The 24,324-nt window shown below is 41.4% G+C and overlaps 1 protein-coding gene across 1 annotated transcript in view; it reads left to right on the top strand.

The window, feature by feature from the left end:
• Positions 1 to 24,324, top strand: part of DNER (delta/notch like EGF repeat containing) — a 326,985-nt gene that overhangs the window by 116,003 nt on the left and 186,658 nt on the right. The window contains exons 3-5 of the mRNA XM_017895295.1: positions 15,170 to 15,478; positions 18,988 to 19,082; positions 21,430 to 21,596. Of these exons, the coding sequence (XP_017750784.1) occupies positions 15,170 to 15,478; positions 18,988 to 19,082; positions 21,430 to 21,596 (571 nt within the window). The remainder of the gene's footprint in view (positions 1 to 15,169; positions 15,479 to 18,987; positions 19,083 to 21,429; positions 21,597 to 24,324) is intronic.

Here is a 24,324-nt window from a genome sequence, read left to right on the forward strand (position 1 = left end):
ACACGTTTTTAATGTGAATTTTTGGTTTAGGATGTCCACATGAAGGAGATGTTGTTAATCACAGGGGACATTCATGTGGGAGGTTTTAATTATTCATGGGATTTTTCTTTTAATCCAAAGACTGTAGAGATTTCAGTTTTTCTGCTGTTACCCCAGGCCTGCTGGTGGATTTGTCTAGTGTCCCTTCTGCCCTCTCTAAACAGACATGAGGCTCTAAGAGGCTTCATGTGTGGGGTCAGTTATAGTTGCCTCTCCTTTCCTGTGCCCAAGGCCCCATTTCCCATCCCCATTTGAGTGTGTGTATGTGTGTGGAGGGCGGGGGGCTTCCTGTAAAAACCAGAAAGCCTGCTAGACAGATTCTAAAAGAGCTAGAACACTCCCATGTGATTTTTAGAACCCCAGTTCCCAGAACTGTAGGTCTTATTTCCAGCTCTGTAGGCTGTGTGGTCAATGCAGTGTCATCATGTGCTGAGTTCTCTGGTTGTGAATTTTCTTATCATTCCTGAAACTTGAGGATCCCCCCTTTCTTCCATCCCTTTTTAAAGTTTACCTCCGAATCAAAGCATGTTTAATTTTATCTAATTTTTTTTTCACTGGAGAAGGGCCTGGCCATCAGTTCAATTAAAATCCTGAATAGTGAAATTTTCCATCGAAGTTTTTGTTGTATGAATGCCTATGGCATTTGCATATGCAAGATAAGTCACGTGTCTATGATCTTTTTTTTTTTTTTTTGAGGCAGGGTCTTGCTCTGTCACCCAGGCTGGAGTGCAGTGGCGCTATCTTGACTCACTGCAACCTCCGCCTCCCAGGTTCAAGCAATCGTCCCTCCTCAGCCCCTCGAGTAGCTGGGATTACAGGTGCGTGCCACCATGCCCAGCTAGTTTTTGCATTTGTTTTTGTAGAGGGGGGTTTCACCATGTTGCCCAGGCTGGTATGGTGTCTATAATCTTTATACACTAACAATTCACATAGTTCAACATGGAAAGCATTATTAAATGGGATTGATTTCATCAACATTCTGAAACAGTTCAGAGGATCCTCTGCTCAAAAATTGTTTGCTTGAAAAGCCATTAGTTCTATATGGCTATACTTTTCTGACAGTTTTCCCAGTGGGTTCTTCTAGCCTTCTAATTTTATGCCTTAATTGGAAATGCTAAATATTTGCATTTAAAAGAGATAATTGGAATGATCAGTATTGTAGAGTGTCTTCAAAGCTACAGTACCTTTGCCATACTACCTCATTAGATACAATTGTACAGGTTTCTTCTGCTTCCCAGTATAGCTGTCCTGTGTCCACAGAGCTGCACAATTAACGTGGTGGTGGGTTTCTGCCCTCATCCCTTTGCTTTCTGTCTGAACTCCTAGGCTGCAGAGACTCGGGTCTCTGTTGTGACCATCCTTGTTTCTCTGCTTCACAATCCATGACTGTTTCTAGTTGGTAGGGCTTTTACGGATGACCTCTTCCACTTTCAGCCCTGTTTTTTGTTCTGTTATTACTTTTTTCTTTTGTTTATTTTGTCTTTCACACCTACAAAGGTCCTCTCAGCTTCCTCATGGAAAAAAATAAAATAAAATAAAACAACCCTGGCCTTTGAGCAGATTTGCTAGACAACCAAAGATCCTCTTTTCAATCTTGCAATGAGACAGTCTGAACACACGTGCAATTTGGAGGTCTTTGGCTCTTATCGATTTTAAAACAATTGGTGCTGGATATCTAGGGCCCCCTGCTCTGTTGGTGGCTTGAGGTTTTACTCATTTTCCTTTTAGTGTTTTCTTAGTGTAGCTGCCTATACGAAGCCTGCTGTATATAGAAGGCTTATCTCCAGATAAATGAGGTTGGATACCCGAAGACTTTAGATTTATCTGCAGAGCCACTGATTTTTGTCCTATTCCCGGGAGCAGATGGCTATTAAAATTAGAGCAGCTGTTTCCAAGTAAGGTTAGAAAAGCTGAAAAGAGAGCAGAGGGAATTTTGTGTGCCTGCAGAGAGAAAAACACACATCAAAGTAGTCAAGAGGCCAGGCAGGTACACAGGAACACTTGGCACTTGACGGCTCAACCCAAAGCCTCCCCCCCACTTTTACTAAACAAGGTGACCCTGATTTTTCTGCTCTTGCACCTGGTTTCACAGACACTGATAGATTTCTCTGTCCGACTTCTCTTAAGGATCCCAGGCCACCGAGCCTAGCAGATACAGAAGAACACTCTTCCTGGTAGGAAATGTTCTGAATAAAGAATGATCTAGAAAGCAGTGGGGTCTCTTCTTTGTTTCAGACAAGAAATATTTTTTGAGAGCCTACTACGTGCCTGGTTTTCCAACTTTCTGCTACCCCACGTTGGTGTCATTTGTTCTTTATTTATTCTTTAAAAATAAAGAGCATGTCATTTGTCCTATTTAAAAAAAAAAAGAGAACATTTAAAATGTTTGGGGTCCCCAACAAAAGTGAAAATTTCTTTTCAAAGTGCTACTCCGACTTGAGTTTCCACCCCTGGCTGGCATGTTTCATTGGCTTTCTGTGTCTTCTAGGAGGAAGGTCAAACTCATTAGAGGGGCACAGAAGCTGCTGGATTTTGGCTTCTGCTGGCTCTCCTGGTCCCTGTGGCTTCATGTGGTCACTGTGCTGGAGGGAGAGTCGCTCTGGAATCTGTGTGCCATTCTTGCCTGGGAGGAAAGTCAGGAAGGAACCTTATGGTTACTTCTGGGTAGAGGCAAATTAGTTTCATCATCTTTGTTAAATATGACAATCAAGGAACAGACAGTATGTCAGATATGTGTACATGGTAGGTGTTTTAAAGACAGTTTTCAAAAATTGCAAAGCACAAAATATATACAGAAAAGTGCCCCCCAAAATATGTACAGCTCAATGTATTATCATAAAATGAACACCTGTGTAACCACCACTCAGATCAAGGTTGACCATGTTGCCCTCCAGCAGCTTCCTCATCTCCACCTCTCCCAGCTCCCCAAAGTTAATCACTCTTCTGACTTCTCGCATGGGTCACTTTTGCTGTTTACAATCTTTACACAAGTGGAAAAAGCCCTGTGTTTGGGGGAATTTGTTCTACTTGTTGTATAAGGCTATAGTTCTTTCTTTTTCATGGCTGTGTAATATATTTTATCAGTATAAGGTAACTGTTGTCATCCAGCTCATTAATATTCTTACAGTTAGTGCTCTTTGTGTTCTGTTTATTACATATTTGTTTACTATAAGGTTACACAGATATTCTCTTCTATTATCTTTTTGAAGCTTAATTTTTTACCTTTCAGTTGAATCTACAATCCAATTGGAGTTTATTTTTGTATATGGCTTGAGAGAGAGAAAATCTTCATTTGTTTTTTCTCATTGGATATCAGTTTATTGAAAAGACTCTATTCTAGAAGTCAAGTGTCCCTGCGTGATCCTTTCTGTTTCTTGTCTCTCTGTTCCATTGGTCTATTTGTTCATCTTTCTGCCAATATCATGCTATCCTAATTACTATAGCTTTAAAATTCCTGCTTTCTAATAGAGCAAGCCCTCCCACATTGTTCTTACTCAAGCGTGTCTGTGCTACCGTGGGCCATTTTACAGAAGCACACAACTGTTGTGATTTCTGTTGCAGCAGCATTGAATCTTGTAGCTTACTTTAAGAAAAATTTGAGTCTTTCTAATACTGAGTTTTCTAATTCATAACTAGAATATTCCCCTTTTACAATTCTCTTTGTTGAGATCATGCACTTTTAAAATTTGATTTATTACCAGGAATTTAATTTTTTTCATCTATTATAAACAGCCCCTTTGAGAAAATTATCTTTAGTTTGCTGCTGATACATAGAGATGCAAAATATTTTTATTTTTTGGTAAATTTTGACCTTGCATGCAGCAAACTTGCCGAAGTTCCATATTTTAATAATTTATCTGCATAAATAATCATATAGTCTGTAAATTGACAGCTTATTTTCTTATTGGATCCTTATACTGTCTTTTTAGTTTTGCCTCATTGCACTGTGTAGGACATTTAGTGCAGTGTTCAATGGAAGTGGTGTTAGCAAACATCCTTGCTTTCTTCTCAATTTCAGAGAGAAACTGTTCTCCCTTTCACCAATATAACTATTATATTTGCTCAAGGTTTTTTGTAGACACTCTTTATTGGATAAAAGAAGTTTCCTTCTATTCCTAGTTTGCTAAAAGTCTGCACTCTACCTAGATGTTAAATTCAATAAGTGTTTTTTCTGCATTGGTGGAGATGATCATACAATCTTCACAGGAAGTTTAATTCCCTGTTTGCCTGCAGACTTCTTTTCCTGCGTACAAAAGAGGCAGAAGTCGACATATTTCCTGTATTGATGGAATTGTTGTTTTGTAAAAAAGAGTTTGATAGGATGTATGAGTGTCTCTGATGAGAGGCGAAACAAAATGTATGCACTGGAATTGTTCTGCAAGTTTTAATTCAAGAAACTGGTCTTTGAATGACTAAAAGTAAAAAAAAAAAAAAAAAAAAAAAATAGCATTTCATTTGAGGCTGGTGTGCCTATGTCAGTAAGTGCAGTTGAGTGCTATCTCTTAGGACTTAGTTAAATATGGAAACCAAGGGACAAAGGGCAGATCAGGTTTTTGAAGAACAATTCATTTAATTGTTGATATATCTGTAGGTGAGCAGAGCTTAGAGATTCATCACTATGACTTATCACTATGTGTTGATTAGACTAAAGCGAAAGTACTGAGATTTCAAGGTAATTTCCAAATGCAGTATGTTTTAATGAAATATGAAAAAGTATGAATGCAGCATGAAAAAGTAGGGAAACAATAAGTAGGAATTTATTTTTAATGGATTCATTTTATAGCCACATGTTTCAATTCTGCTTATAATTTCCTTTTAGCCTACTTACAAATGTGACTCAACTCACATACAAAAATCAGGACAAGCTGGTTTCAAGAAAGCTGACTCAGAATTGAGGGGAATAATGGACTGACCAAATTAATCTTGGAATTTTTTTTGAATTGATGTAGAGTTTCTAAGACAGGAGTAAAGACATATCAAAACATGGAATGTGTATTTCACTAAGACATATAGTTCTTGTTTCAGTAAAATGAATGAGCAGTTTTATTATTTGGATTTGGAAAAAAAGTCTTGGGATGCATTTCTTGGCTGAGTCTACCACTGGCATAAGCATTATAGTGATTTTTTTTTTACATTTTTATTCCCAGTGAGTAAGCAGTTGGTGTTGGAATATAGTTGAAATCCTTATTAAAGAAGGTGGGAAAAATTTCATTTTGAGACAAAAATACTGTGACAGTTGGACCCCAACATTGTTCATTTGCGTTTCAGAAGGAAGATGACATTTACAACCAGTGCAATTCCTATTTCGGACATAGAAACACAATATTAAGAACTTAAAGGCCTTTAGAACGTTCTAGTCCCATCCCTTCCTTTTACAGTTGAGGGTGCTGAGCCCCAGGAAGCTTTCTTGCCTAGTCCAAAATCACCTGCAAATGAGACTGGAACCCCAGTCTTTCTCTCCCCTATCACGGTACCTCAGGGTGGCAATTGTTCATTCTCATTTCTCCAGTAACCCTAAGCTCTAAATTCTGGAGTCATCTTTGTTTTAGTCTCTCCAATTGGCAGACATGGACACTCTCCTGCTATTTCAGTATCCCCTTAGTCTGTGTGACCTTTCCCCACCCACTGTCTTCCATGGGTCCACCTCGTTCTATATTTAGCCTTGGCATAGGTTGCTCATCATTCATCTCCATTTAGTTCAGCCGATGGATGGAAAGGTTGAGGGAGAATTTCCATATTTCTTCTAGTGAAGGAAAGGTGGGGGTATGACCCTTCATTGTGTTCTTGCTTCAAGGTGGACTATCTAGATGAACATTCTTTTCATAGTACCAAGATTTATTCTGCAACCTTCCTGCACAGAATTATGACTAAAAGAATGTCTGGTCCTTTACGTTGTTTTGCCAAAGGTCCTTCTGTTATTTAATCACTTGGTGCCCACCAGTCCAATTAGGGAGTTGCATGGGGGGAGAAAACAGATTTTATTGCTATCAAACTTGTAGGGCGCTGTTCAAGATAGTTTTCTTTTTTGAAGTCTTTCCAGGTGACCCCACCTACCTGTTTTCCTTCTTTTGTGAACCCCAAAGTCTGTACTGTCTAGATCAGGGATTGGCAAACTAAAGGGACAGATAACAAATATCCTACAGGCTTTGTGGGGCAGGTGCTCTCAGTTGTCACTGCTCAACTGCTGGTGTGTTGCAAAAGCAGTCAACACACAAACAGGTGGCTGTGGTTGTATTCCGTGGTTGTATTCCAATAAAGCTTTATTTACAAAAACAAACTGGATTTCACCTGTGGTTGTAATTTGCCAACCTCTAGTTTATATTTACAATTTCTAAATTTTGGTTTTGGGACCAGGTACATCAGAATCATGTGGGAAATGCTGAAAGATACAGGTTTCTAGGCTTCACCTTTAGAGTTTCTGATGAACAGCCTGGAGCCGGGGAATCTGTGTTTTAAAAGTTCCCTGATTGATTCTGCTGCTTAGATAAATCACTAAAACAACGGCCCATTCTAGTTATCTGCTTCCCTCCTTCATTCTTTCCTTTTCTATTTTCCTCACTCCCTCCTTTCCATCCTCCAGTAAATATACATACAAATAAATATATAACATTTTATTTGTGTTTAAGATTATATAAAATGACATGATTCTGTAGATTGCTTATTTTGTAGATTGCTTGTTTATTTCTTCGCCCTTTTTATTGAGGCATTTATCTTGTATTGATCCTAAAAATTCTTTCTATAATAAGGGATTTAGTCCTTTATAGTATGTTGTGCATTTCTTCCTTCATGATAGTGTTGCCTTTTAGATTTATTCATGGAGTTGCATGGTTTAAAAATAATTTTGATAGTGTGAAATGCACTGTTCCCCTAAGGCAGTGGTCTCAATCAGAGATGATCTTTCCCCAGGGGATGTTAGCAATGGTTTTGGTTGGCATAACTTGGAAGGTGGGATTCTATTGGCATCTAGTAAGTAAGGATACAGGATGCTGCTAAACATCTTACAACATACAGGGGAGCCCCCCACGACAAAAAATTATCCAGTTCAAGGTGTCAAAAGCACCACAGTTGAGAAAACCTGCTTTAAGGCTATTTCTTTGTTTTACTTATTGTATTTTTTATTTATTTATTTTTTTTGAGACGGAGTCTCACTGTGTCGCCCAGGCTGGAGTGCAGTGGTGTGATCTCGGCTCACTGCAAGCTCCGCCTCCTGGGTTCATGCCATTTTCCTGCTTCAGCCTCCCGAGTAGCTGGGACTACAGGCGCCCGCCACACTCCCGGCTAATGTTTTGTATTTTTAGTAGAGACAGAGTTTCACCATGTTAGCCAGGATGGTCTCGATCTCCTGACCTCATGATCTGCCTGCCTCAGCCTCCCAAAGTGCTGGGATTACAGGCGTGAGCCACCGTGTCCAGCCTGTTTTTTTTTTGTTTGTTTGATAAGACACTCCCTCTTCCTGTAATACTAATATCTCTGTTAAAATCTGTATTAAAACTTTTTAAATTGACTGCTACTCAGACAAATTACTAACATAATAGTCAATTTTACTTCCTTCTTAACACCAAACACGAATTCCCCCCTTCTTTCCCTTCCTTGCCTGTGTCTTCTTCTCCACTCCTCTGTAAGTATCACGAGTCCCCTGTGTCCCCTCTGTGGCCAGCATGGTGCTAGGTCATATAATGTCCCCTACCCACTGCCCAGAATTTGTAAGTTCTCCTCTGGGGCTTTGTCGCATTTGGGTTCCTCAAGCACCCTCCCATTCCCCCTGGATGCCTTTGCCCACTTAGCATGGGTATTAGTGAGGGAGGGGCTGACCTCTTGTCGGCTCGGTTCTTCCCTGGACCTTCTGAAAACTGCCAATGCAAGCTCAGTGGCCGTCAATAGAATCCTAAGTCTTCAACCTGGAGGAGGCCTTTCGAGATGCGACCTCATCTCCTCCCTTAATGCATGAGGGGTGTGTGTCCAGAGCAGGTGAGCAACTTGTCCCACCCACCTGCAAAGAACAGGGCCAACACTAGGGTGATGCTTGCTCAGCTGGCTCCGTTTCCCATTGGAAAACTCCCAGACCAGCTCTTCCTGGTGAAGACATCCGGAATTGCTGTCTTTGTTTTGCCGAAAGCTGCCACTATCATTCTAAAAGAGGCTGGTCCCAACACCTGCTCAAAATCTCATTTCCTGTTTTCCATGATCAAATCCATTCTCTCCCTCAGCACTAAAAAATGTAAGGGAGTTTAATATAAAGGTGTTGGGGTGGGTAACCTCAATCAAACAAAGGATCCTAATAGCTGACATGCCTACCAGCAGGGCATGTAATTGATGAGCTGACTGCTCATGGCAAGTCCAAGTTAACGTCTCTGACTCTTCGATTGGACTGTGAGCTTTTCAAGGGCCAGATAAGGCTTTATTCATCTTCCTGACCCCTCTTATGGGCATCGTGCCTGGCACATCATAGGTGCTTGATAAATGTTGCATGAATTGCTGATTGGCCATATTGAGTTTTCTGTAAAAGTACAGAAGCGGCAGGGCTGAAGCCCATACATTTTCTAAACTAGTATGGAAGGGAAGTTAGTTACCTGGGCCCCACCATCATCCAGGTAATACTGATGCAGGTGTCCACACTTCAAAGCAACCCTATTAGCTTTGACTTACTATATCTAATGACCCTATGAATGGGCCTCTTTCATGCCTTTTAAAGTTGACATTTCATCCTTCTGTTTGTATGCTGCAGAGGACATGGGCATTGCCAGGGACATGGGTGGCAGAGAGTTTAAGGAAGAAAAACAGGCCATGGCTAAAGCGTCACACTGCTACTGCCTTTGAATCACAAGTCCCAGGAGAGGCTGGTACCCTTGCTCAGGTCTGGCCTCCCATTTTACTCAGTCCATTCCCCCAGAGCTGCTCTTGGTTCGAGTAGACATTATTTGACACGGCTGAAAAGTCTAAAATAAAATGTGGAAAATAGTTTCAGGTTAGTTCTATGATGTGAAAAAATATGGCTTAAGCAGATGAATTGATCTGATGCAGCAAGCATACAGCGTTTAATAAATGGGCCTGCTGGTTCACTGTAAGCAGAATACCATTAGCCAATGGGCTTTCTCTTTCCTCTTTATTATAGCTGGTATTACAAAGGCTTAATCATTTCTTCCCCATCATTAGAATCTAGAAATTATAGCTCGGAAAATATCATGTATTACATTTTATGCATTGCCAAAGTTAGGTCTATTAATTCTGATATTTTGCCTCGTTATGCATTTTGGCAGTTTGGTTATTACCTGCTTATAGTTCAGATTTAATGGGATGCAAGAGCAGAAGCGACCTCTGCAACAGGACCTTTTCCTTAATGAGATAAAATACAAATATGAACTTAAAATAATATTGTCTGTATACAGAAGCATAGGACTTATGATAAATATTTATGATTTGCTTAAAAGTTAATGATTGCACCTTATCTCATATACGCTGTTATGAGTTGAAACAGATAGCTTTCCCAAAAAATAAAACTAGTCTGATGTATTAGAGAAAATAATGGCAGAAAGCTGCCATTGTTAATGAAACAACTAATATGCACGCCAAGAAAGTAGCATTGGGATAAAATTATTTTTAAAAAGGGCCCAATGACCCTGCAATGCATGTAATTCTCTGTCTTGTACCCTGTGTGTGTGCATGTGTGTGTACGTGCATGTGTGCGTGCATGTGCATGTGTGTGTGCTTGTGCATGTGTGTGCATGTATATGTGTGCATGTGCATGTGTGTGCATGCACACTCCATCACATTATCCACTGCCTTGAATCCCTGTAGAAATTTATTTTACTGACTGTTTAATTTTTAGCTTTTGTCGTCTCTTCTTCACTAAGAGTGTTTCTCCTGGCCTTCCGTGTCAGTCATTCATTCTTCACCCCACATGCTACTTGTGCATTCCTCTCATCTATGAAGCTCAGACAACAGCGCTTAGGGTATTATTGATTCTCATCATGTTTTCTTTCTGACTCTTTATCCCCTTACCTGATGGGACTGACTCCTGGATGGCAAATTGAGCATTGCCATGGGACCTGCCCTTTGCCACCCAGCTCCATCAACCAGCACCTCTGACACTTCCCAGTGGGGTGAACAGCTTCACAAAGTAGCTCATAGAGATGGTCCCCGAGGACCAGAGAAAGGTGGCTTGGCTCACTGTGTTGAAAGCCACTTGTGAAGTGGGTCTGTACTCTTCCTGCCCTCATCAAGGCCGCGGCTGCAGGTTGTGCTGGTTCTGTCTTACCTCTCAGGTCGACAGAGCTTTTACTCCTTTTAAAGAAGACTTAAAGTTATTTAATCACTTTAAAACACCACAGTGGGACATTTCAGCCTCCCACTTGGCTTATGTTCTCAAGACCTGAGACTGGGCCTTGGAGAATCCTGATCGCATTTAACAAGGCAGTACACTTCACAGGCTCTGGCAGCTGCTGGTGTATAACATCATTCACTTTCATGCTCTCGCTCATTCATTCATTTAGTAAATGTTTATCCAGCAGCTCCCATGTGCTGGGCACTGTTCTAGGGCTGTGGATACACAACTAAATTAAACTGAAAACAGAAATTGGACCTCAAAAAGCCTACATTCTAGTGGGGGAAGAAAAAAATGAATGTATTAAATAATTTAAAATTTATGTGAGAAGATGATGGATATTTTAGAAAAAATAAAGCAAGGAAGGGAGTCAAACATCAGCATCATACAATATACCCAGGCAAGAAGCCAGCACATGTACCCAAGTGAATCTAAAATAAAAATTGAAAAAAAAAAAAAAAGAGGAGTTGACATTGTCAGAGGGTAGAGACCTTGCTCTGTTAAATAGGGTCCTCATCAGAAGATGGCGTTGGAGCAAAGACTCAAAGGTGGCTCAGGAGCAGTCTTGAGAAGCCAGGGCATTCCAGGCAGAGGGAACAACCGGTGCAAAGGCCCTGGGGCAGGAGAGTGCCTGGAGCATAGGAGGAGCAGTGAGCAAGCCAGTGTGTGTGGAGCCAGTGAGGGAGGTCAGGGGCAGGAGGTGAGGTCAGGGAGACTGGGGCAGGCACATCACAGAGGGCTTGTAAAACTTGGTGCATACGGGCTGGGCACGGTGGCTCATGTCTGTAATCCCAGCACTTTGGGAGGCCGAGACAGGTGGATCACCTGAGGTCAGAAGTTTGAGACTAACCTGGCCAACATGGTGAAACCTCGTCTCTAATAAAATACAAAATTAGGTGGGTGTGGTGGTGGGTGCCTGTAATCCCAGTTACTTGGGAGGCTGAGGCAGGAGAATCGCTTGAACCTGGGAGGCAGAGGTNTGGACACTCATTTACCCTGATGTGATTATTATGCATTGCATGCCTGTATCAAAATATCTCACGTACCTGGTAAATATATACATCTACTATGTATCCAAAATTTTATTTTTTTTTAAAAAAAAAAGAGTATATGGTTGGGCACGGTGGCTCATGTCTGTAATCCCAGCACTTTGGGAGGCCGAGACAGGTGGATCACCTGAGGTCAGAAGTTTGAGACTAACCTGGCCAACATGGTGAAACCTCGTCTCTAATAAAATACAAAATTAGGTGGGTGTGGTGGTGGGTGCCTGTAATCCCAGTTACTTGGGAGGCTGAGGCAGGAGAATCGCTTGAACCTGGGAGGCAGAGGTTGCAGTGAGCCAAGATGGCACTATTGCACTTCAGCCTGGGCAACAAGAGTGAAACTCCATCTCAAAAAAAAAAAAAAATAAATAAATAAATAAATAAATTAGTGAATACTTTGGCTTTTATTCTGGGTAAAAGTCATTTGTGTAACATTGCTAAGCCTCAACTGTAAAATTAGAATAATAAATGTACAAATGTACTTACCAAAAGAGTTGTAGTAAGGATGAACTAAAGTAAGAAATGTAACATGCCCAACAGAATGGCAGGCGCACACATAAGTATTGGGAGGACTCAGTGCTTTTAGTGCTTGTACTAGGTTACTAGTTGTAAACTTTTAGTGCTTGTACTAGGTTACTAGCTGTAAACTTTTAGTGCTTGTACTAGGTTACTAGATGTAAACTCTCTAGGGACAGATTTAGGTTTTTTTTTTAAAAAATTTTTTTAAACAGCATTTTATACCCAGACCTGGTACAGTTCTTGTCATAGTAAGTCCTCAATCAGTGTTCATTGAGTGTTACCGTTATCATACATTTTTCTAAAAAAAGCATTCAGGCAGTCTTAATTGGCCTACATTTAATACCTACTTGTTTTCTGTTGCTTACAAAAATATAACCCTTACCTTCTCTACAGGAATTTTTTTTTTTGGCATGATAATAAGATGATATCAAAGTTGTGGTGCTATGTTATGGAAAGAACTCTTGGCTGAAAATCAGAAGACGTGATCTGCTAGTATGGTAGCTGCGAGAGGTCATTCAACTCCTCTGCCTGTTTTTTTTTTTTTTTTTTTTTTTTTTTGAGGTGAAGTCTTGTTCTGTTGCCCAGGCTGGAGTACAGTGGCACAATCTTGGCTTACTGCAACATCCGCTTCCTGGGTTCAAGTGATTCTCCCGCCTTAGCCTTTCTAGTAGCTGGGATTATAGGTGCCCACCACCACGCCCAGCTAAATTTTGTATTTTGAGTAGAGACGAGGCTTTGCCATGTTGACCGGGCTGGTCTTGAACTCCTTACCTCTTGATCCGCTTGCCTTGGCCTCTGAAAGTGCTGGGATTACAGGCGCGAGCCACCACACCCGGCCCTCTGCTCTTCTTTTTCTCAAAGTGATACGGGTTCAGAAAATCCTTCTCCATTTCAGTGTTGGTGTGAAGAGAAGCTACTCTATGTTCTTTGAAAACTCGAAACGTCTCTCTGGGGGAGGGTAGGTGTCGTGCCTGTTACCGTGGGAAGGGTGTGTACATGTGCTTAACTGATTTCTCTGAAGGAATGTGGACTTCTGCTGTGCTTGGCGCCCCTTTTGAGGAGGCCCCTGCCTCTCTGAGGACTGGTGGTTGTCAGCTGTGGGCTGTGGCAATGGAGCTGAAGCTGTGAGGCCTCTCAGGCCACCAGATAGGTGGTCCTTGCCTTAGTAATGTCATTCTCTAAGCTGCACTATGGAGGTTTGGACTTTCAGAATTAAGTTTTGTATTGATCCCTTGTGGTTTAAATGTATTTCTGCCTTTATAATGCATGTATTGAAATTCTTATTTGTGACTAGATCAACCTCAGATGTTTTAAAAGTTGATTTCAGAAACATGACTTTGAATGTCTCCTTTGTTCAAGTGAATAAAATTCTTCTTGTTGCATAATTCTTGAGGTGACAGCCATTCCACAAGGCCTTCCTAAAAATAAATCAGAAACAAGATAACAACATCGTGACTAAACAAGAAGTTCACATCCCTCCCTTTTCACGTGTTGCCTTCCAAATGTTGATCAATCTATCGTGTCTACTTTTTCCAACAATTTTTTAAAAAGTCCCATCATACAGCCTATGTTCCTGGACAGGCTAGGAATAGAGCAGTGAACACAGTAGATAAAATCCCTGAATTCATGCAGCTCACATTTTTGTAGGAGAGGGGTAAAGAAGAGATTACTTTAGATTTCACAGTGAGGGAAGGCTTCTCCTAGAAGGAGCATTTGAGTAGAGGATGGAATGAAATGAGGAAGAGAGCCATGCAACGTCTGGAGAAAAAGTGTTCCAGGCAGGGGGCCCAACAGGTGCAAAGGGCCTGAGGTGGCAATCAACTTGGTATAGTCCAGGGAGAGAGACAAGGTGAGGATGGGGAGGCTACAAGGGAAGAGGAAGGTTTGTGGGAGGAGAGGAAGGGGCCTGACCAAAAAGAGCTTTGTCTGCCGAAGAAGGAGTTTGGATTTTACTTTGAGTTGATAGATTGTAAATACTGTAAATTAATTATTGACAGTTGAAATATTCTCTTCAGACACAAATCCATTGACTCTGATCTGAGCTTCTGTGAAGGAATTGCCAAGTGATAGCATAGAATTAATGTGGTATTTTTAAAGCTTCATTTGATTCAAGTCCAAATCCCTTAATATTCCTTAAGGAGTCTGTTGGAAGTTGCTTGATGGGAATGATTAGCAGAACGAGGAGCCGTTTTGCCATGCAGAATTCTCTCCATGTATGTTTAAATGTGTGAACTCATTTTAACAAGAGAGTGAGGGTCCCATTTCTCTGTCATTTATTCTGTATGGAATTCTATTTTGCAGTCAGCCCTGAGCAGCCAGGGGTATATCAGCTAGAGATCTGATTTTCTCTTTATCACAGAAACAAATCGTAATTGAATCGGTGCTGAGAACATGACTGAACCTTTGCGCTGTCTCCAGAGGAGCCGGGGATTTCTTCACATTGTTTTGTAGCGTGTCTCCGACTACCAACAAATGGCCATTCAGAGGTCAACAGCGAAGGACTCTCAGATAAACACCTTCCCCAGACCTCGAACATAATTTAAACACATATAACTGAGTTCTCATCTTCCATATCTGGCGAGGGAAGGGGTCACGTTTCTCTGTAATCACCCTCCAAAATAATGAGATAAAAAATTTCATAAAATTCTGCTTAAGTCCCCACCACAGTCTCTTCTAGCTAGCAACTGTCATGCAAACTGATCATTTTGGAAGTCTTTAATTAAATAGTACAGTATCACCTTAAAAAGTATTGTTGACCAGTTAGGAAACTGAGAGATACAGGTAAGCGCATCTGCAGGGCAGATAAACTGGGCAGTCTTTTCTCATGAGGAAACCTTGCAAAGGCGCAGAATGTGGAAAAGGAGATTCCAATTTAGATTCCTAATATCATTTCGCAGCTGAAAATGTCAAAGTTGGTATCTTCCTAATGAGTTTTAACTATTTTTGCCCTAGAAAATTCCTCTAAGTAATTGGTTCCTAAAATCAACATTATTGGGCGTTCTGGGTTTTGAGGAGGCTGCTCTCCGCTTTGTGTTTCCTTGCTGGGTGCCTCTTATCTGTGGTAAAGTTAATGTTGGGATGACCTTGGTGAACATCCCCCTGCAACAGCACAAGTAGTTAAGACGTATATTCCGCAGGAACAGCGTTTCCATTAAAGCAGTCGCTCTGAGACACAGAGCTAATTTCCCAGCGATGGCACCACTTTTCTTATGAGGGAATAATTGACCCATTTATGGTCTCATTTCAGCTTGTTGCAGATCCTTGTGCCAGCAACCCTTGTCACCATGGCAACTGTAGCAGCAGCAGCAGCAGCAGCAGCGATGGCTACCTCTGCATTTGCAATGAAGGCTATGAAGGTCCCAACTGTGAACAGGCACTTCCCAGTCTCCCAGCCACTGGCTGGACCGAATCCATGGCACCCAGACAGCTTCAGCCTGTCCCCCCTACTCAGGAGCCTGACAAAATCCTGCCGCACTCTCAGGCAACGGTGACATTGCCTACCTGGCAGCCGAAAACAGGGCAGAAAGTTGTAGAAATGAAATGGGATCAAGTGGAGGTGAGAACGTTATATCGTGTACATTTTTACGTTAGAAACCAGAAATCTTAAAGTGATTCCAGTGGTTCTAGTATCAGCAATGAAAATTGAAAACATTTTAAGTTAAATCACGAGCAAAATATGTCCCTAAACTTATTCCTATCTGCGTTTGTGTGTACGATGGTTTTGTAAGTATAAAAAGAGTAAACAAAAAAATGCATAAACCCGGGAGGCGGAGCTTGCAGTGAGCTGAGATCCGGCCACTGCACTCCAGCCTGGGCGACAGAGCGAGACTCCGTCTCAAAAAAAAAAAAAAAAAAAAAAAATAAAATTTTTTTTTTGGAATGGTATCCACATGTATTTCTGTGTGATAACCTTAGATTTTGGGGCAGACAACTCAGTGTCATCATGTAAAGGAACATGTCATAGGATCCTCCATTGCTGACCTTATTTTCCTTCCTGGGAGTGTGTCTTCGTCTGTTAAGGCTGCTATCACAAAAACACCACAAACTGGGTTGCTTATAACCAACACACGGTATTGGTCCATTCTTGTGTGGCTATACATGAGGCTGGACAATTTATAGAGAAAAGGGATTTATTGGCTCATTGTTCTTTAGGCTGTACATAAAGCATGGCACTAGCATCTGCTTCTGGTGAGCCTCTGGAAGCTTACAATCATGGCGGAAGGCAAAGGGGAGCCAATGTGTCATGTGGTGAGAGTGAGGGCAAGAGAGAGAAGGGAGATGTCCCAGAAAGCAATCCAATCTCACATGAACTCACTTATCACCAAGGGGATGGTGCTGTCTTTCATGAGGAATCTGCCCCCATGGCCCAAACATCTCCTACCAGACCCCACCTCCCACATTGGAGATCACGTTTCCACATGAGATTTGAAGACACATATCCAAACCATATCACAGACATTTATTTTTCACAGCTTTGGAGACCAGGAAGTCCACGATCAAGGCAGATTCAGAATCTGCTGAGGGCCTGCTTCTTCACAGCCCACATCTTCTCACTGTGATCTCACATGGTGGAAGGCGCTTTGGAGCTCTTTCAGGCCTTTTACAAGGGCACTAATCTCATTTGCCAGCCCTGTGCCCTCCTAACTTGACCACCTCTCAAAGGCCCCACGTCTTAATACCATCATGATGGAGGTTAGGATTTCACTCATGAATTTAGAGGGGCGCAAACATTCAGACCACGGCAGACCACAATGCTCAACTATTTTTTCTTTCTGTTGTTATTTAGGTTCTATTTTTTGTACTTTGAAGTATTTCAATGGGGTTTAGAAAAAAGAAGCTATCAATGATTTTGACATATTTTTAGAATGAATTTGACAAAGAAACTTCCAAGTTTTATTTATTTTGGCAACAGCAAAGTCTGTTTGTTGGAACTTCTCCTATCTGAGCTTGAGTTTGGCTGTTTTATCTTCAAGCTCTTCAAAAGTCTTTTCAGTAGACTCCTAGAAGTTGACATAAAATAAATTTGCTGGCTAGAAGAGTTGGGGAACAAATCCAAACCATGAGTTTGAAGTGACATTGGGGTGTGTAATTCCATTCTGTATCTTATCCTTTATATGTATGACATCCAATTAAACCTGTGTCGGTATATTATTATTACAAGTTTCACAGTTTAAATGAAAAAAAAAAAAACATAGATTTTTGCATAGCATGTATTAGAGTCAAGGAATGTGTCTAGAAATTTCCTTTATTGTTTTAAAAGAGATAGTAGCATTTCTCCTTTTATTTTCTTGAGTAATTCTTACCAGTTGGCCCACTTTTTTTTTTTTTTGGCATTACCGCACAGCTTATGAAGGCCACATTCAGACTGCAGGGCAATGTTTTTAGCTTACCTAAAAAACTGTGAACTTGTTCTGATTTCAGACTTTTAATAAATGCTTTGAAGTTATGATGTTAATGCTTCTTTGCTGGCTGACTCAGTTCTTAAATGTGAACTAGATTTGATTCAAGTTTATCAAAGAAGTGCTCTTTAAAAGAAAATTTTTCCCCAACCAGCCATTTCAATCTATTTATTTAAAGTCATGTTATTTTACAGTTGGTAAGTGTAAAAAAGAAATGCCTCATCTTCCTGCTGGGCGCGGTGGCTTACGCCTGTAATCCCAGCACTTTGGGAGGCTGAGGCGGGCAGATCACGAGGTCAGGAGATTGAGACCATCCTGGCTAACATGGTGACACCCTGTCTCTACTAAAAATACAAAAAATTAGCCGGGCGTGGTGGTGGGTGCCTGTAGTCCCAGCTCCTTGGGAGGCTGAGGCAGGAGAATGGTGTGAACCCGGGAGGCGGAGCTTGCAGTGAGCCGAGATTGCGCCACTGCACTCCAGTTTGGGTGACAGAGCCAGACTCCGTCTCAATTAAAAAAAAAAAAAAGAAAAATGCCTCGTCTTCCTATATTGTGGGTTATTTCTTAGGCTGTTCATGAGGCAGGTTTAAAGTGCCAGAGGAAGACATATTAATATGTATGCCTAACCTGATGGAAACCAGGAGGCATATTATTACCGCCTTTCCATGAAGTAATGATGCTTTGAAAGCATAAAGTTATTTGGAGCCTTAGAGGCTTGGGTATCAGCCATCTGGTATACAAATTTAACAAGTTATACTCACATCTTTGAATATCAGTGGTGGGCTTTATCCACAGAATTTCACTGTAGGGCATTCTGGAAAATAATATCTAAGTGCGGGCTGTGGAGTGAAATCGCTGAGAATTTCTGCATTGTTCTCAATTAATTCTGTGATGATGAATACTTTTAATATTGCTTCATTTTCATTGACACGGGGGAGGACAGTAACTGTGGCATGAGGAATAAGTGCATAAACTGGCCAGGAGTATCTCACTGGACATAGCTCAAGGTTTTGGAATATGCTTTTTGATGAGCACAGTCCTCCCCCCACCAGTTGAACTTCTCTTTTAAAAAATACACATCCATGTAATACTTCTGGGAAATAATTTAAAAGTGAAGGTATAGCTTACAAGGAAAAAGGAAGGCAGCGTTCAAGCTCCCCAGCCTCAGCATGTGCTCCTGGACCCACCAGCACAGAGAAGAGTCATGAGGCCTGATACTACGTGCCCTTTGCAAGTTGAAGGCTGACTTGCCTACTCATTAGGCTTTTACCTGCTGTTTGTAAGTTAGTCCTTAAAGTTGGCCTCCTGGTTACCATCAGGTTAGGCATCGTGCAAGGGTCAATGACTGCTTGTTAAATGAATGGAAAAAGAGCAGGGAGTGACATCTGCTTCCCGTCCTGCAATATCCTATTGATCAGTTTTAACAATCCTAGGAATTTGTAGATTGCTCTCAGGGAAGCTGTTGCATTTCAGAACATCGAATGACAGAGATTTCATTTTCTTTTGAGTTTGTAAGGCTTCACTTCTTCATCTCTTCATCTCCTCTCTAGCCCTACCCCCGTATCATCAAAAGGGATGAAGGAAATTCAGCATGGAATTGTGCTTTATCATATTGTGTTATACTATAAACAGCCCCAATCACATGTCAGTTTTTTTTCCTTCCCAGGTGATCCCAGATATTGCCTGTGGGAATGCCAGTTCTAACAGCTCTGCGGGTGGCCGCCTGGTAACCTTTGAAGTGCCACAGAACACCTCAGTCAAGTAAGATAATTCTGAGTTACAAACTGTTAAGAGTGATGCTGTGACCTATATGTGGGGTTGTGTCCATCCATGGACCTGGTGTGTCAGTGGCCAGTCAAGTGAGAATTATGAGCAGATTCCACAGGTAGGTGTGGCCCCTGCCATTTGAAAACTAGAGGAAGCGATTTCAGAGATTACAGTGAGGGTCGTCAAGCTGGAGACGTGGAATTGAGAAATTGGACTGGATGAGTCTGGTGTGAGGTGACAAACCGTGAGGCCTTAGATAAGATCCCAGCCAGATTCCTTGTCTTCTAAATGCTTTGCTTCCCAAATTATTGGCCTCTTAAGGTTTTAAGGAACGATCAGTTACATTAAGATGCATAATTTGCCCCAAATTAAAAATCTACATATTACAATTTTCTCTTTATTTTTTATTATTTTTACTTATTTATTTTTACAATTTTCTCTTTAAAAGCAAGCGTACAAAGAGAGTGTTTTGTTTTAAATTCAAGCTCTTTCAAATGGCAGGGTCCACTGTCACCGGTGGGGAAGAGGGAGAGGCATAGGGAAACAGTGCTGGCTGAGACCTGGTATGTGTGGTGCTTTATGTGAGGCTCAAGTCAGCAGGTGCCCAGGAGCACAAAGCTGGGGGTGGGATATGGGCCAGTATTAGGGTGCCCCAGGCCGGCTGACAACCCCGCACTGCCCATCCTTCTCTGTTGCCATTGACTGCCGCCCTCCCACACTTTCCATGCAACCTAAGGAGCATTTGCTGCCCAGTCTTTGGGGATTTTTAGAAGACTGGGAATATGTCCTGGTTAACCAGATGGATGCATTGGCTCCCTTTTAAGGGACCTGTAGGCACTATAGGTCTCTTCCACGTATCCATGGCCATTTTTGTCTACCTGGCTTTCTAAACAATGGAGTCCCTGAACATGTTTGGAAGAGGGACTTTGTTACATTGCTCTTGCACCCTGGCTCTCCACAGCCTTGAACTCACTCTGACAAGGCAAGAGCCTGGAAGGGCTGCTTGGGAACCCCTTGGGCTCAGGAGGAACGCCCCCATCGGGAGAGGAGGGAGAGGTGGAGTCTGAGGCAGCTTCCAGCTCTACCAGCAGGGGGACCCCGCTCCTAAGTGTTTCTTTCACTGCTCAAATGACAGCTTAAATCCCGGTGGTCCTGGTCTAGTTTTAGGAGCAGGATCTCTAGTTTCCTTTACTCTTATGAAAACATCTCTCAGCCTTTTCTTGTCTAGATCATATTATCTTACCTTAATAAAGCTTTCCGAATTTTCTGGTCTTCTATCTCGTTAAATGCTTTTTTTTTTCCTCTCGACAAACGTGCCATTCTCTGAGACTCCCTTAGGCTGCAGAACGGGACAGAATTAGCAGAGTCTGACTCAGACCAAGTGAGATGGGAGTGCCGAGTGACCTGTGGGCTCTGAATTCACTTGTGGGGGTTACTAGCTCCTTACACTTTCATTTCCTCATGAGTTTAGTCACGTATCAAAGCTTTACTGAGCCCCTGCTGCCTGCCAGGAGCTCTGTGCTTGGGGAGCGGCTCTGCAGAGTCTACTGTGATCTTCTCCAGGAGCACTGGGGAGAATGGGCAGCTGTTGGGATGTTGGCAAGTGGTCAGGGGTCTCTGGGAAGAGGTAATATGTGGGCTGGGAACACATTTCCAAGGTGGAGAAGGAGACAAAGCTTGGGAGCTGAGAAAGAACAGGGTTGGGGTAGCTCCTAGTAGCTGAAGTACTGGGGTGTGGGGAGGAAGGCACAGGAGGGCAGCTGGGGTTGGGGTTGGGGCTGAGGTTGAGGTTGATGGGCTTTCTATGACATCCTATTCTCTGTGGGGTTTTTTTGTTTTTTGTTTTTTGTTTTTAACCAAAAATGAGCCAGGGGAGGCCTGAAGCATTGGGAGGTGGATTGTATGTGATTGTGTGTGTATGTGTGTGTGTGTGGGGGGAGGGGGGGTTGGGGAGGGGTGACACACTTTTGCTTATTTTGGCAGCATAACTCAGGTGGCTGTATTGGGTTGCAGTCCACATTTATGACAAATTTAAGCAAAACTCTTTATGTTGTGTGGCTATGGACGGATTTGTCTGAAAGAGAACCCAATGTACTCTTTCACTGTTCATCAAAGTGGTTACTCAAAGGTGAGTTACCAGTGACTCATTTTGTGGTACACTGTGAACAAGTGGGAGTGCGCACGGTTATACTGGACGCCTGCGTATCTGTTTATGCCATCGATTTCCTGGTACCTTGGTAGATGCATATACCATCTTTATATTCATTTTTAATTTGAAGGACTGGTTCTAAGATGAATTTTTCTGAAAGGAGCTTTCTGTTTACATCATTCCCATTTCCAGGATTCGGCAAGATGCCACTGCCTCACTGATTTTGCTCTGGAAGGTCACGGCCACAGGATTCCAACAGTGCTCCCTCATAGATGGACGAAGTGTGACCCCCCTTCAGGCTTCAGGGGGACTGGTCCTCCTGGAGGAGATGCTCGCCTTGGGGAATAATCACTTTATTGGTGAGTTACCAAAATCTACTCAACACTGCATCTGATTCAACCCTACCTTGGTTTGGTGTTGAGACAGTAAGAAGGCAATTTTGCTCAGATAATCTGAATTCTAGCCATCAATGCTATTTCTTCCACTTTGGTAAGGTTTTAGAATAAAAACTGGATTCTAACATAATATTTCTTCTTCTTTTTTTTTTTTTTTTTGGTATTTTAGTAGAGACAGGGTTTCACCATGTTGGCCAGGATGGTCTCAATCTCCTGACCTCATGATCCGCCCACCTTGGCCTCCCAAAGTGCTGGGATTACAGGCCAATTCATTGTTTTCTAATTTCTCTGCCTTGGTATAGAAATGGCCACCAGAAAGACAGACCCTCAGTATTCCCTCCCCCACCCACTGCCTCTTGCTTGGACACTTGGACAGTTCCCAGAGGACCACCTTTCCCCTAGTTTAGCGTTCTGTGTCCTTTCAGTTGTCTTTGTTTCTCATCCAGCATATAGTACCTTTGGGGTTGGAACTTGGAACTCTGGTCCCTTCATGGGCTGACATAATGTTCCATCTTGCATCTCAATTCAAAGACCCGAGCTCAAGTTTAGAATCTACCCATCCCAGTCCAGTGCACCCAAGCAGCTTCTTGCATACTGCTGTTAATTCCTTCTCCTGTCTGACTATATACTGCAACCATCCTCACCTGGAGGATGGGGTAGGCATCCTCCTAACAGCACCTGTCTCTCAGGGTTGTTGGTCAGGTTAAATTAGATGATGAATGTACAAGGGTAATTGACACATGTTAAGGATTATCCTCGGGCATTTTATCTATTTTTTTTCTGTAGAATACTAAACATTTTGCTAAATGGAAAATATACATTTAGACTCACCTGCTAAAATATGATGCAAATATCATAATGAAGATAAAGGGATATAAGAAAATGCTCAGGTCTCTATAATTTATATTGCATTTTATGTTTGACTGACCCTATTCTGATGAGAAGGTCTGTCTTTAATCTTTGGAAGTCCAGCTGGGGGAGCAGGAATTTTACTGGGTGAAAAGAAGGTAAAGAGAAATTTGTCTGGGGAATGAACATGGCTTGACAAAGAGAGGAGTGCGTTTAACTTCAGACTGGTGCTTGACTACCAGGATGAATGACAGATAATCAGAAATTGTGCGATTAAGTCTTGTCAAGAATCAAATCTAAATTTCACTCCCCAATACATTTCAAGTAACTGTTATTTGCTTCCATATCTGCTGTAAAGATTTATCTAAAAGGATGTAGTTTCTATATTTTGATAGTTTTATTTTATATTGAATTTAAGTTTTTCTGTTTAGTATGACATGGAGCTAATATTTCAAGAAAACAGATAAAGTATCACTACTCTTTAAAATGTCCTTAACGTTACCAGAAGATACTTATTTGAGATACAGACAGTCTCTGACCTACGATGGTTCCACTTAATAACTTTTTGACTTTACAATGGTTTGAAAGCTATTAACATTCAGTAGAAACTGCATTTCAAGCACCCGTACGACTATTCTGTTTTTTACTTTCAGTACAGTATTCAATAAGTTGTGTAAGATATTCAACAGTTTATTATAAAATAGGCTTTGTGTTAGATAATTTTGCCCATCTGCTGGTCAATGTAAGTGTTTTGAGCACGTTTAAATTAGGCGAGGCTAAGCTGTGAGGTTCAGTAGGTCAAGTCTATTACATGCGTTTTTGACTTACAGTATTTTCAGTTTACACTAGGTTTATTGGGATGTGATCTCATTGTAAGTTGAGGAGCGTCTGTATAAGTTCACATTTTATACTACTTTTGGTTGTAACATAACTATGACCTTAGACTGACATTGGGATTGAGGATGGGGATTAATTGAGATGGATTTTCCAGTATTAATGTAAATTTATTCTTTTGGGATAGAAGAAATCGCTTGAACTCGTACATATTTTGAGCTCATTTTGCTAACCAAAAATTTTGTGGCAAAAATTATCTTAGATGAAATGTATTATTCCTTAGGGGAATAATCTTTAAAACTTTGATATATTAATAACTATGTTAAGGAATTCTTTTCCCCCAATTATACTTTAGATTATGAGGAGAAGGCAATGATTTTGAGTAACATCCTTTATTTTGATAAACTATTTTTTTTTCATTTTGAAAATTTGATATCTTTCTAAATTTTCTATTTAAGGCTTTCTGGGTCTTTCATGTGGTTTTGTAAGGAGATCACGATCTTTTGGTGTTATTCTCTTCAAAGGTAGCCAGCAGTCCTGTCCCGAGCTCTTCCTGGGGACGGATGGCCAGGTTCCTAACCATGATAAATCAGCTCCACCTCCACACTGCCAGCTGCTTCTCTTGCAAAAGTTTTTCATCCTTAAGAAACAAGATGTATCTTTTGCAATCTTTGCAGAAGCCTGATGCTGACTATGTTGATATGTGTTTAACGCTCTTTTGTTTTATTTTTAAAAAGGAGCTTATTAAAGCAATTTAGTTTTACAATCTGGACTTTCCAGACCCAAATACGTTTTAGCTCAGGCTATTTTTAAGAGTACAGTGGCGTTCATTTAACAAACAAACCGATGCTAGGGTGGGTGGAAGAAAACTTCTACAGTAGAGGAAGAGTAAAGTTTCAGAATTATGTTGCTGTGTTTCTGTCCCTCCTGCTTGCTTTTTAGAGAGAAGCTTGAGGCACTTTCAGGAATTGACTGTCTCCTGCTTTCCCTTCGCTCTCAATAGTTTGCA

The sequence above is a fragment of the Rhinopithecus bieti genome, unplaced genomic scaffold (assembly GCF_001698545.2).
Source record: "Rhinopithecus bieti isolate Rb0 unplaced genomic scaffold, ASM169854v2 scaffold_24306, whole genome shotgun sequence".
Lineage (NCBI taxonomy): Eukaryota > Metazoa > Chordata > Mammalia > Primates > Cercopithecidae > Rhinopithecus > Rhinopithecus bieti.